The sequence below is a fragment of the Rosa chinensis genome, chromosome 3 (genome assembly GCF_002994745.2).
Source record: "Rosa chinensis cultivar Old Blush chromosome 3, RchiOBHm-V2, whole genome shotgun sequence".
Taxonomy (NCBI): Eukaryota; Viridiplantae; Streptophyta; class Magnoliopsida; order Rosales; family Rosaceae; genus Rosa; species Rosa chinensis.
This window is the reverse complement of record NC_037090.1, coordinates 7,814,109-7,827,163: the sequence shown is the minus strand read 5'-3', so window position 1 is coordinate 7,827,163 and position 13,055 is coordinate 7,814,109. Positions and strand designations below refer to the sequence as shown.

General features: G+C 40.1%; 3 protein-coding genes across 5 annotated transcripts; 2 read left to right on the top strand and 1 right to left on the bottom strand.

The window, feature by feature from the left end:
• Positions 1 to 3,378: 3,378 nt before the first annotated feature.
• LOC112192392 (50S ribosomal protein L17, chloroplastic) lies at positions 3,379 to 4,844 on the bottom strand. Its single transcript, XM_024332105.2, has 2 exons — positions 4,503 to 4,844; positions 3,379 to 3,988 (listed from the first exon to the last, which is right to left on the bottom strand). The coding sequence occupies exons 1-2, from the start codon at positions 4,753 to 4,755 to the stop codon at positions 3,579 to 3,581; spliced, it is 663 nt and encodes a 220-aa protein (XP_024187873.1). The 5' UTR covers positions 4,756 to 4,844; the 3' UTR covers positions 3,379 to 3,578.
• A 1,607-nt stretch (positions 4,845 to 6,451) lies between these two features.
• Positions 6,452 to 9,854, top strand: LOC112192391 (probable serine/threonine-protein kinase PBL8). 3 transcript variants are annotated; one of them, XM_024332102.2, is made up of 6 exons: positions 6,455 to 6,686; positions 6,794 to 7,023; positions 7,171 to 7,653; positions 7,773 to 7,909; positions 8,000 to 8,123; positions 9,281 to 9,854. In XM_024332102.2, the coding sequence occupies exons 2-6, from the start codon at positions 6,975 to 6,977 to the stop codon at positions 9,745 to 9,747; spliced, it is 1,260 nt and encodes a 419-aa protein (XP_024187870.1). In that variant the 5' UTR covers positions 6,455 to 6,686; positions 6,794 to 6,974; the 3' UTR covers positions 9,748 to 9,854. The 3 variants fall into 3 exon arrangements, with proteins under 3 accessions (XP_024187872.1, XP_024187870.1, XP_024187869.1); XM_024332104.2 differs by having other exon boundaries at positions 6,452 to 7,023; positions 7,174 to 7,653; XM_024332101.2 differs by having other exon boundaries at positions 6,455 to 7,023.
• Positions 9,855 to 10,528: 674 nt separating this feature from the next.
• Positions 10,529 to 11,578, top strand: LOC112193530. The gene is made up of 2 exons (XM_024333711.2): positions 10,529 to 10,827; positions 10,924 to 11,578. Exons 1-2 carry the CDS (start codon positions 10,722 to 10,724, stop codon positions 11,196 to 11,198), a joined length of 381 nt encoding a protein of 126 aa, XP_024189479.1. The 5' UTR covers positions 10,529 to 10,721; the 3' UTR covers positions 11,199 to 11,578.
• The last annotated feature ends 1,477 nt before the right edge of the window (positions 11,579 to 13,055 follow it).

The window sequence follows — 13,055 nt, the reverse complement described above, 5'->3', positions numbered from 1 at the left end:
ATACTTGGCACGATTAAAATTTATGGACATCTGATATATATACTGATTTAGAATCGTCCCCACGTCCTAAAGATTATACGATGAAGTTATAGCGCAGTCATGTCCTAACATCAGTCCCACAGTTTCGAGAACTTACGTGAATTATTGGATTCGACTTTCGTCTCAAAGAAGCCGAAAACGTGTCACAGAAAGTGAAAATTCGAACTCTGCTGGTCTACTTGGTAATCGTATGAACAGCGTGAACCACAGGCCAAACAGTAACTGGCTGTGGGGTTCATTACTCGACAGTAGAAACGTGTTCACAACGAGCACTTGATTTTTCTACTCAAGAAATGAGTGCTATGGATAGAAAGCCAAAAAGGTATAATGTAGGTGGAGCCTGGGAGGCGGACGCAAGTTCATCCTGAAAGAGACTTGCACAGGAGTCGTGGGAGCCAGGGTTAAAAGACCCCCCCAAATTCCAATTCCAGTTTTACATTCCAATTCCCACTCCCAACAACTCTCACCATCTCGCTTGCTTTACTTTACTGACCTAGACATGAATCAATTCCATTCAAATTCGATTCCCAATTCAGCTGAACAACCAACGAGCATTACCCTTCTTCTGTTTCAAAGCAACTTTTCAGCCGCTCTTTTTTTCCATGTGTATACACTACGTACATTATATATAGAACACCTTTTCTATATTCCTATAGTTATACGCCCATGAATAATTACTTGAACACTGTCCCAAAATGCGCTGTCTCACCGCATACCGTGTGAGGATAGATTCTAGAGAGAGTCTTGCGTGGGGCAGTCGCAAGGACACGTGGTGGGGATGATCAATCACTGTCTAGTAGAGGGGTGTTTTGGATATTGCTATTGAGGTAGCAGGGGCAATTTCAGAAAACACGTGGTGGGGATGACCAATCACTGTCTAGTAGAGGGGTGTTTCAGATATTGCACTTGAGGTAGCAGGGGCAATTTCAGAAAAGATGAAAATTTTTCTTTATTCTGATTGTGTGACCCTAAAGCCACGTGGTGGGGAAACCCCCACCTAAGAATTTCTCTAAATTCTATATGCGGTGACCAAGTCTAAGACGTGTGGCTAACGAGTAATTATGTTGTACTATAAGTTAATTGTACACATTTATGTGTCTATTTTTCCTGTCACGAGTTAGGTAGCACGATGAGAGACAGCTATACTGTTCTAGCGAGCCCTTGATTTCTACAACGATGCCGAATTCCGAACGTTCACCTGTCATGTATCATAAATGCTCGCTAGACTGTCTCATAATTCTAGGCCATTTTCAGTTTAAGGTCAATGGAAGAACCCAAAGAAAAATAGATCTCTGGTTGTATTTGTCAAAGGCCCCTATTGTCACAATAATAATAGTAGTAGTACTATTTGACGGTAACATGTGCACCACAGAAAAAGAAATCGGGAATTTTATACCCTTTGTGTTACTGGAGAAGAGTCACCAGGGAAAAATATCTAGCCGGCCATATACCATCTAGTCAGAACTGCCTCGTTTTCCATATGGTTCCAAAATTGCCGTACATGGTTGAGCCGACTATACAGAACATAGCCACAACGTGCAGCTAAACTGAAACCGACAACGATCCGGGAAAAAGCTTATAGCAAAGGAGTCAAAAGATAAACAGAAGACAATGTCAGATTTCATTCTCCTAGGAGCGACTATAAGGGTCTTTCTTTCTTAAGCCTAATGAGTTACTTTCAGTCCATTGCTGTGAAATGTGAAAGGAAATGACTACCAATAACCAAAGAAATTGCCATCTACACATTCCTAAACAGTTTTAGCACTGTTAACATCTATATACTAGAAAACTTCGAGCACAAACACGCACACAAAATTACACGAGCGGCATAGCCAGCCTTGGACTCACACACTCCTAACCAGTTAGCACTGTCAACATCTATATACAAGAAAACTTAGAGCACAAACACGCACTAGACTCGCACACAAAACTACACGCGCAGCGTGGCGGGCCTTGGACTCACACACACAAGTATACCACTTCCTGCATAGGTGAGAACTTGAACACAAGTATAGGAATCGCTCTTTAATAGCTCTTCAAAGCTTATTTTAAGTACTCTCTTCCCTTTCCCTTTTAATCTCAATCCTGAGATTAGAGAAAGTATTTTCCATCATGGTTAACTAGTCCCAATTCAAAAAAAAAAGAAAAGAAAAAAAAAGAAGCAAAGTAGGAGTAGGACCATATATTCTTAAGACTTTGAATGAAGATCAAATACAAACATATTGGTCAATATGTTCCAACAACCAAACCAACAACAAGATCAAGTGAAAAACGTAACCAAGCCAACAACATTAACAAGATCAAGTGAAAAACGTAACCAAGCCAACAACATTGAAGAGATAGTGAGCCAGCCAGATAGATTCAAAATAAGCGTATCGCATCTTCTGAAGTTTGACTGGGCATGAACAAGACAACTCTTAAAAAAAAAGTTTCTTATAACTTGGAAAATTGATTTTCGTTAGCATAAAGATTGGTACTCAGTGTAGTTCAATCAAGCAATAACAGTCATAATACAAAGTACTATCCCTACTATGTCATGCACACCACTATATCAATAACCACCATAGTTTAATCCCATCATTTCATCCTCAAGTAGAATTCCTTGTGATATACATTATGCGGAACAAAGACAAAATATCTTCAAGTTGAATGATCCTCCTCATAATACTAGGCTGATTTGAAGTGTGTAGCAATGGAGGTTAGCCTATAGTGCAAAAACTTCAGCTTGGAAGATCCTCCTCAAATCTATGCTGATTTGAAGTCTATGGCAATGGAGGTTAAGCTAAAATGTGCTCTATGTTTTGTCGAGTTTCTGACACCTTAAGTATACATGAACAAGATACAGCTTCTTTAGAAACATATTCAGACTAAGAGAGTTTGTAAGGAAGCATCTATATTTACAAAAGCTGGCATACTTGACACTGCCAAATACTAACTGATAAGCATAAAATGTACATCAATCAACATAGATGAGGTGAAGAGTTATATTTTCTTTTTCTGGTCTGTAGTGAAAAACAATCTTGAGAAGGATAATCGTAGGGAATATATACAAACAGACATCTTGAAAATTTCAAAATCAGAGGTAATCATGTCGCAGGAAATTGTAGTAGGGCATTAAACAACAAAAAGAAATACCATATGTACAGGGGCTAACATTTGAATTGGAACACTAAGACATCAAAGGTAAGACCATAATAGGCAAGAATGAGAAAAAACATAAGCACCTGGAGCTCAAGAGAAGACAATTCCCCAATGGTGCAAAACTGAAAAGCATACTATATCCAATCATTCCAAAAGAATTCAGGAATTACTTCTTAGAATGTGCATACTACCTATGCCTATTAAAGTATTAATCAACTGATCATAGACTGAACAGATTTAAATATCCAAAACAAAATGAGACACCAAGCTTAAATTTAGGCTGGCAATACATTTCAATACAAGAATTAAAGGCATCAGCTATTCATATAATCTCAGCATTACAAAAAGAGAAGATGATTTGGAATCAACTATAAATTAAAATTAAAGTGAATTCAGACCTACACGAGTTCAATATATGCCATGGGTGCATTGTCCCCTCGCCTCGGAAGTGTTCTGATAATTCTAGTATAACCACCATTTCTTTCCCCATATCTCTCTGGTACCTCGGCAAACAAGGCATGGACAATTTGCTTCTCATAAATGAATCCAAGAGCCTGCCTCCTCTTATGAAGAGACCCTTCTTTGGCTAATGTGATCATCTTGTCAACATACTTCCTCATGGCGCTTGCCCTTGCTCGAGTGGTTTTGATGCGGCCATGCTTAAGGAGCTGAGTAGTGAGGCCTCGGAGAAGCGCCTTCCTTTGGTCGGGAGGCCTGTTGAGCTTAGGCACTTTCCTTCCATGTCTCATTGCATAAACGCGGCCTCCATTATCAATAATGGTAAAGTTTTGTTCAAAACTCGTGTTGTCTGCGAGAAGACAAATAAAAGAGTTCAAGGTCTTGCATTATTAGTGACATAGACACCAAACAATGGAAAAGTGTCGCAAAGTTTATGATATAGAGGTTATTCTTGCAGACATCTCAGAATAAATCATCTCAGCATGAACCAACTAACAAGCTACACAAAACAAACAATGGAAGTACACAGGCATTTGGGTTTTAATGTCTAAATGAATATAACACAAAAAGGATGTTACTTTGCAAGTATATCACGTATTACTGAATGCTGAAATGAAAATTGAGCTGAAATAATGCTAAAAGATACATAATTTCATTAGCAGTAATGCACCCAATTGCCTCCACCTCCATTATTATGTGCTAAAATGAAAACTGAGCTGAAATAATACCAAAAGATACATAATTTCATTAACATTACTACACCCAATTGCCTCCACCTCCATCGTTACTCCTTTACTTCATCACTAACAGAGAATTTAACAGCAGAAGTAAATGAAATGAGATGGGAAAACAGAGAGCAGTACCTGAGAGGCCGAGAGGGTTGAAGGGAGAGAGACCCGTGAAGGACCCAAAATACTTCTGGGGTTTAGGGACAGACGGACTGAGGCTCAGGCTCAGGCTCAGGCGCAGACCTCGATGCCCACAATGTGTTGAAGACGAAGAAGAAGCAGCAACCGTAGACGGTGATGGAAGTGCTGACCTCAGCGACGCCATGCTCCATCTACTCCCAGCATCCACTGTTCCGGTTGCTGTTGCCAATGCCATTGTCATCGCCATTACCAAATCATACACTCTTTGCTTCTCTGCTTCGGCTTCTTCTTCTTCTTTGTTTCTCGGTCCTTATCTATGAGCCATGAATTTGATGGGGTTCTGGATAAGGGCATATTGGCTAGGAAAATGTGTAAAGTGGAACTGAGGCAGGCCTGGTCTTTAGGCCCAATGTCATTGTTTCGCTTTGGGCTGCCCAATGAAAAATCTGACAGGCTTGTAAATGAGCTAACAGAGAGGCAAATATTAAGCTGATCAATCCAAGAGACTTACTCATCTGAGAGACAACTTTTAAGAGATTGTTGGAGATAAATGAATCTAACGGATGAAAACAAAATGCACAGTTTAAAATTGTTATAATTTTAGCTCATAAATATATGTAGTTGAGATGGATTTGTCCTTCACAGTCCCTAACAACCATTCCTTAGATAAGTAATCTCATATCTTCTTTAACGAGCTTAAGCAACCTTAAATAATTTTTTCAAGGCTCAACTCAGACTCGGCTCGACTTCATTGATTACTTTCAGTTTTATCAAACTTAGTTTCACTCGACTCTATTGTCGAACTAGCTCAAATTTCAGCTACGCACACTTGTTTCAGTCTGATTTGACTCAATTGTATGAAGATACACGAGTTGGTTTATAAAAATACGACATAAAAGAGCCACAATTATCACATTTACAGGTGTAAAATTAAGTTCACACTTGGGCAACATGTTTTGTGGCATTGATGATCAGTCTGGGTTTTGGCCATGGTTTGAACAACAACAATTCAATTGATGATCAGCAGTCAACCCCAATTCTGTGCCAACTAATTCTGTCCCATCAATTGAATCCCAACCAATCCCATAAAGAAATTTATCAACCACCAAAATGGCAAAACCTATAAGGATGGGTAAAGAACTTAACAAAGACCAAAGAAAAAAATTTGAACAGAAGTGGAACTAGAGTTGAAGTGAAATGAAGAAAGATACAAATTTGGTTCAGAAGAAAGACGTGGAGGTTGAAGATTAGAAGGGAGAGAAAAATACCTTCATTGGTGGAGAGGATGCTGTCGCGCATGTGTGTTTTGATTTTTAAGTGTCAATCACTATGTGACACTATTCGAGACCATTAAATATTACTTTTACACGTGTCATTACATTGTTGAAAATTTAGGTAGGTTAGGCAAAGTAAGAGGTTAGGAGAGGATCCTTTCTCAATCTTATATCTTCTTTAACGAGCTCAAGCAATGTTAAATAATTTGTTCAAGGCTTGGCTCAGCTTCATTGATTACTTTCAATTTCATCAAACTTAGTTCAGCTCGACTCTATTGTTGCACTAGCTCAAATTTCAGCTACGCACACTTGTTTCAGTCTGATTTGACTCAATTGTATGAAGATACGCGAGTTGGTTTATAAAAATACGACATAAACTAGCCATATTTATCACATTTACCGGTATAAAATTAAGTTCACGCTAAATTAATTTCTTTTAACACAAACTAAATGAGCCGAAATTTTTTTTTCTTCTTTGATTGAGATCACATGGTATCCTCAAATGTTTTATAGGCCCAGAGACCAATCCGAAGGGTCCTGTCAAAACGCTTATTTCTTATGATTAGCAGAAATAGATTGAGATTTAAATGCGCCGAACTTAGTATAATCTAAGCCGTTTTAATACGTTATATATCTCTATTTGGTATTAAATAAAGTGAAAATTACATACTTCGATGAAGGAGCAGAGGTCCCCACAGTGACTGTAGCAACAGCGAAGAGGACGGAGGGGAAAGAGATCCACAGCCACAGCTCCATCACTCTCAAAGCTTACCTCTCACAGAGTTTAAGGAGAGAAGAGAGAGAGAGAGAGAGAGAGAGAGAGAGAGAGGAGGAACAGTTCAGAGCAGCGACACTTGGAAAAGACAATACGGCTCCCTCTTCTCCGTTCGAGGATCACTGCAAGGTTCCCTTTCTCTCTTTCGCTTTAACCAAAAGCGGATACTTTTTAAGTGAAGTTCATAATTGTGTTCGTTAGTTTAAATAATAATTAGTTGCTTAATTAAGTAACAGTGTGTGTGTGGGAGAGAGAGAGAGAGAGATAAAAAGCTGAGCAAAAGTTGAAACGAGGTGGAGAAAAGCCATCGAAGAATGAGAGTAGTCTGCGCTGCCACTCAGTCTTACCTGCTCAACTTGCTCACCAACGACCCTCAGTTTCTTCTTCAACTACCAGTAACGGTAATTTAACGGCCAGATGGGGAACTGCGGAACTAGGGAGGAAGCTGCTGTGGTGAATGCTCAAGGTGGGTGCATCAAAAGCCCAGATCTTTGTTAGTTACAATTGGTGGTGTACGTTGTGGGGGGTTTTTGAGCTAGCTAATAATAATTTTTTTTTTCTTTCTAAAGATTGGATTTTTGATGATTGGATTGGATTGGATTGGATTATACAGTAGTTCAGCAGCTGAGCTCGTTGCCGTCGTCGTCGGTGAAGAGCGACAAGATTAAGCAGCAGAATCACAGCCGTTCGATTTCAGATCTGAGCGATCCTTCCACTCCACGCAACTTCGAGGACGCGCGCAAGAATGCCGTGCTCTACACGCACGTCATCGCCTTCACGCTCTTCGAGCTCGAGACCATCACCAAGAGCTTCCGGTCCGACTACATCTTGGGCGAGGGAGGCTTCGGCACCGTGTACAAGGGCTACATTGACGAGAATGTCCGGGTGGGGCTCAAATCTCTGCCGGTGGCGGTCAAGGTGCTCAACAAAGAGGGCCTTCAGGGCCACCGGGAGTGGCTGACCGAGGTCAACTTCCTCGGCCAGCTCCGCCACCCTAATCTCGTCAAATTGATCGGGTATTGCTGTGAGGACGATCACAGATTGCTTGTGTATGAGTTCATGTTCCGAGGGAGCCTTGAAAATCACTTGTTCCGCAGTATGTTGCAAAATTAGTTTTCGAATTATGCTAGCTACCTACCTACCTACTTAATTTGCTATCCCGTTTCCGTTTCTGTTTACCGCCCTAATCCAAAATGTTTCGGGGATCATTTTTAGAGGCGACTGTTCCGTTGTCGTGGTCCAGAAGAATGCTGATTGCTCTCGGAGCTGCCAAGGGACTTGCTTTTCTTCACAATGCGGAAAGGCCGGTCATCTATAGAGACTTCAAAACTTCTAATATCTTGTTGGACTCTGTAAGTAGTGCTGTTCTTCAAAGTTTTATCATAATTTTGTTCTCGACATGCAGACTCATTTTTCATCAAAATTCCTGCTGTTCTTTGCAGGATTATACTGCAAAGCTATCTGATTTCGGGCTCGCTAAAGCTGGACCCCAAGGGGATGAGACCCATGTGTCAACTAGAGTGATGGGTACCTATGGCTATGCAGCCCCCGAGTATGTAATGACTGGTATGACTTACTTTCCTCGATCTATATAGGATTTGCTCCACTTGCATCCATTTGATTGATACAGTAGTTGGAGTTACTCTTTTTAACTTAAAAGCTTTGTTGAGCGGGAAACAAATCTACGCTTTTGTCTTGTATGGAGGAACCAATTAATTCCACTAAATTCTAGAATTTGACTGCTTCCTATTTAATAAAAGAATTCGAATATCTGTACCAGTTAGGTGCTTAAGTTGTGAGGATTGTGATATTTCGTGTCACTGGTTTTAGCATCATTTGAGGAACGCTCTATCATAATCAACTTCTTGTGTTCGATCTCTGCCTCACACATGTTTGCTAAGATTGAGTCTACTGATTTGGTTTGTTTTGAAACCGTCTTTCTTCCTTTTACTGGTTAGACTTTTAGAATAGGAAGGCTTGCACCGGGTCTGGTACTACCAAAGCAGGGTCTTGGGAGCATAGAGCTAGAGCATATATGGAGCAGTCTTGATGAACATGAGTCAAGTGTGCTTGATGGCTCAAGAGGGTTTCACCATTATACAAGTGGATTGTATTTTAGGCTATAATTAACCTCTTTCACGAGTACATATGCTGAATAAAGTAAATACCATATGAGTCATCAGTAGAATGCATAAAGATAAATACTTTTTCTTGATATTTTACTTGAGCTTCTATTGCAACGGGAAATTGACTTCACAGATACTTAGCAGCTGCAATGGACTTTTTGTTCCAACTTTTTAGTGCTGACCATAAAATAGATTCAAAGGCTTAGGTCATACTCTTTGATTTATGAGTGATACTATATGTATGTAAAATCCATCTGTTGTGATCAAGTGTCCTATCAGTTGATGATTAGTACTACTAAATTCCAAATACTTGTAATTGCATTTTACTATTGAAGTGACGAATGATACTCTTCCATTGATTGAAATTTTCAGTGTTGCTCTGTTTATCTACCCCTTTCTCTTTTCCGTAACTCATAGATCAGAAGTAATTCCTCCAATAGTCCTCTCTTTTAGTTAAAAGTATAGACAAGTGAAGTAACGCTGAAATATGCTGCATTGTGTCTAGTTTTTTTGCTTGTATTGTAGCAGCTAGTCCTATTTTGCATGCATCAATGCTTTTCTTCCGCTTTTCTGAATGAAATCTATATGAATGAACAGGCCACCTGACGGCCAGGAGTGATGTATACAGCTTTGGAGTCGTTCTTCTTGAGCTTCTGACAGGAAGGAAATCGGTTGACAAGACAAGACCAAGCAAGGAGCAGAACTTGGTAGATTGGGCACGACCAAAACTGAATGACAAGAGAAAGTTGCTACAAATAATCGACCCTAGGTTGGATCAGTACTCAACCAGGGCAGCACAGAAAGCTTGCAGCCTGGCATACTATTGCCTCAGCCAAAACCCCAAAGCAAGGCCCTTAATGAGTGATGTAGTAGAGACTTTGGAACCGCTACAAACTTGTAACGATCCAAGTGAATCATCCTTGGGCGGACCATTTGCCATGAGCAGACTTCCTGATTATCGAATGCGTCAAAGGTTTTCTAACAACGTAGGTCCAGGTGCTATTTGTCGATCTCCAAACCCAAATATATCTCCTGGAGGTCCTGCAGCATGCAGAGTTAGATGAGAATGTATCTTTTATGTATACTTGTTTGTATGCTATCTTCCCCAACCTTTTTTGCAATGACAACTTTTCTTATATTATGGGTGCATATGTCTCATTGGTTTTGGTTTCATAGTGTTCCTCTAGTCAATAACTTTGGTTTTCTGAGTGTGCTTGTATTCAGGTTTTGGCAAACTCATGTGCCAATGAAAATTGCTATCTGAAAAACCCCATCTTAACATCTAGTTACAGAGCCGCCATTGTTAGTGTTTCCATTCACCTATATATTTCCAAAGCTTGGATCACACCACATTCTGATATTCACCCTCAAAGTGCTTAGCCTCGCTTGCATGAGAGTGGCCGGCTTGTGCATTTAGCCATACTTCACATAGGCTAGGCATCGTTAACCTGCTTGCATATGAACTGCTAGCCTTGTTTTTATAGGCACCGTTAGCCTCCCTTCTACGGGTGACTGATAGACACGAGACATTGGCCTCACTTGTCATGAACATCGTCATATTACTTACCATCGACATCGTTAACCTCACTTACATAGACACCATTCACTTTTAACCGCCTGCATCCAAGTTTCAAAGGGAATTGACAAGAATAGCTTACGATTGGTAAATAATGTGGCTCAAAACTACATGCCTATTAACCTTTTGAACCCATAAATACAATCGGCCGGGTCGGGTACTCTTGTCTCAAACATGATTAGCCTACCCTGGAAGTAACCCAGATTCCATTTTAAATAAGTCATTTTCTAAACCAGGCAAATATAAGAAAATAAACCAGGCAAATATAAGAAAATCTGTCAGAGCCAAAATAAAATATCCATTCATTGACCCCCTTCCCTCTTCATCAAATCTCTTCCACTCTACTTTCAACCACACAAAATCTCCATTCCTAATAACTGCTTTCTTCTCCGTCTCTCTGGAGTAGTGTAGATACTTTACACCATTTGTGTCTGCATATAGGTTTTGCTAAGGTTGCAAAACATGAATGACTACGATTTCATGATCCGTAGCACCATCAAATCAGTTGTAGCCATAGTCCTCTTCATGGCGCTATTGACCATGAGTAGTAGCACTACTACTTCTGCAGGTGAGCAAAATTCGGAACCGTATTTTACTCTCTACTGTATATTATTGCCACAGACACAAAACCATTAACAGCACTTTGATCATGTCACTGTTTCAGTATCTCATGATGTTCTCGAGTTTATTCCAATGAAGAATTCAATGGAGTTTCAAGTATTGGACGTTGTTAGAGCTCACGATGAAGCACGAAGACGGAGGCTGGAGCCCTACCAACTATGCTTGGTTTGCAAGTGCTGCGCCGGCACAACATGCTCCACCATGCCTTGCTGTTTCGGCATAGACTGCCAGCTTCCCGGGAAGCCCTTTGGGGTTTGCGCCTTTGTTCCAAAGATCTGCAACTGTACCAACTGTACAAGTAGTAGTAGTACTCCTTGAAGTCATGTCACGTCTGGTCGTCTGTTAGATCCATCTTCCTCTTCGATTTCGATCTTGGAGAAGGTGAAAGGAAGACGAAGAAGACTAACAGAATTTGAAAACTATTGGGTAGAGCCGATCGAGCTGGTGGGCTTTAGCTAGAATACAAATGATGACAACCTTGCAGTGTCAGAGATTAGTAGTAGTACCATAGAGAAAATATTCGATGTTTTACAAATCTTTTGGGGCGTCCTTCGTCTTGTATAAAAGTATTGTTCACATCACGTGGGATACTGTATATTGCTGGAAATTATGTACATGCAACCTCACTATATCATACTAGTTGATCTTGAATAATGTTGGTTGTTCAACAGATCAAATGAAGTTATTGATTTAATTAAGTAATGGCTTATAGCTCAACAAGTTGCTTATTTGTTAATTGATTTGATTTTTATTGTATATGAATTTGTTAGAGGTCATGTAAATAAATTTGAGGTCCTAGCTAGTTTCATATGTGGGCGCAACCCTTCAATATCTTCATAGGTTGTATCGATGTATTTGCTCAGCGGCCATTAAACAACTCTAACATGGTGTGACCTATGTATCTACACGTACTACTAATAAATTCGTTGATAACTCTAATTAAGTAGCATCTAAATCATAGCTATTGAGGGTGTGATTTTATTAATATCCAAAACCAACAAATTCTAACCCTAAATCGCTCAGAATGAAGTTTGTGGTCGGCTTGATCCACTAATTCGATATTGACTCTCTTAACACTATTTTTAGTGTGTCCTTCCGTGTCATTTATGATTGTGTTGAAGTCTAAATTAAAGGGGTGTGGTGGTTGTGGGGGCCCGGTGGTGGTGGTGAAGGAAGGACTTGTCTTGTCTGCTAGAATATGACATTTTATAATGTGTTTGGATTTTTCTCACAGCCGTCTGATATAGTTTTAAAGGCAAGATGATGCCACATCAAGAAGCATCAAGAAGTCACTTTAAGTTTATCCCTTCTAGTTTTTTTTCTAGCAAATTATAATTCTAGCAGAGAAGCCAAATCCGTGAAGGAATTATCAAGTGTTATCTACTGAGGCTGATGAGACTTATTTATTAAATAGGTAATACATGTCATGTCATGTGTTGAAGGAAATCAGCTATTAGTGTGCCTTATCAAACTATGAGTAGCAATAGGAGAGAAGGTTCTAGATTTCCCAATCCTACACGGATTGATATTCCTTGTAACATTAGATTATGCACTTTGTAATCCCTATATATAGGGCTCCTATTCTCTATAATGAAATACACTTCTCTCATCAATCTCTCTCAATACCAATATACTTAAACACGTTATCAGCACGACTCTAACCACAAAACAGCAGAAAACCAAAACTCATTCACAAAGCAGCTCCTAGCCCGAGCTAGCCGAGCCTTCGCTGCAGCCCGCGCGCCCGTGCGCTTGCAATCCTTGCACAGCAGCCCCTGCTGCCCCCTTCCTGCAGCCCTGCGTTCCAGCCTGCTGCCATCGAAGCATCACTGCTGCGCAAACAAGCCAACGCACACCCACTGCATCTTTTTCCCGTTCCTGTGCACATCCGTCTTCTTGCAAGCCTCGAAACGTCTAGTTCGGAAGCTCAGATCGAAAAACTTTCTTCATCAAAGTTGTTCGTCTCTGTCTCTTCCATCTAACCTCAGAATTTCAGCCTTATCGGAGTTATATTGAGATCTGTACACCAATCGAAGTACAAGCTGTTCAGAACAGAATCTGCTCCGAATTTTCAACAAGTAAGTATTCAAAAGAGTAAGTTTTGAAGTTCCTATAATTCGAAATTTAAATATTTCTTCTTTTCTCGGGGACTTGAAAACCTCCCTTCTTCTACAT

Coding starts and splice junctions, on each gene's coding strand:
- LOC112192392 (XM_024332105.2), bottom strand. CDS start 4,755: ATGGCGATGACAATGGCATTGGCAACAGCAACCGGAACAGTGGATGCT. Junction 3,989..4,502: donor CAACCCTCTCGGCCTCTCAG/GTACTGCTCTCT, acceptor GTCTTCTCGCAG/ACAACACGAGTTTTGAACAA.
- LOC112192391 (XM_024332102.2), top strand. CDS start 6,975: ATGGGGAACTGCGGAACTAGGGAGGAAGCTGCTGTGGTGAATGCTCAA. Junction 7,910..7,999: donor CTAATATCTTGTTGGACTCT/GTAAGTAGTGCT, acceptor TGTTCTTTGCAG/GATTATACTGCAAAGCTATC. Junction 8,124..9,280: donor CCCCGAGTATGTAATGACTG/GTATGACTTACT, acceptor ATGAATGAACAG/GCCACCTGACGGCCAGGAGT.
- LOC112193530 (XM_024333711.2), top strand. CDS start 10,722: ATGAATGACTACGATTTCATGATCCGTAGCACCATCAAATCAGTTGTA. Junction 10,828..10,923: donor TAGCACTACTACTTCTGCAG/GTGAGCAAAATT, acceptor TCACTGTTTCAG/TATCTCATGATGTTCTCGAG.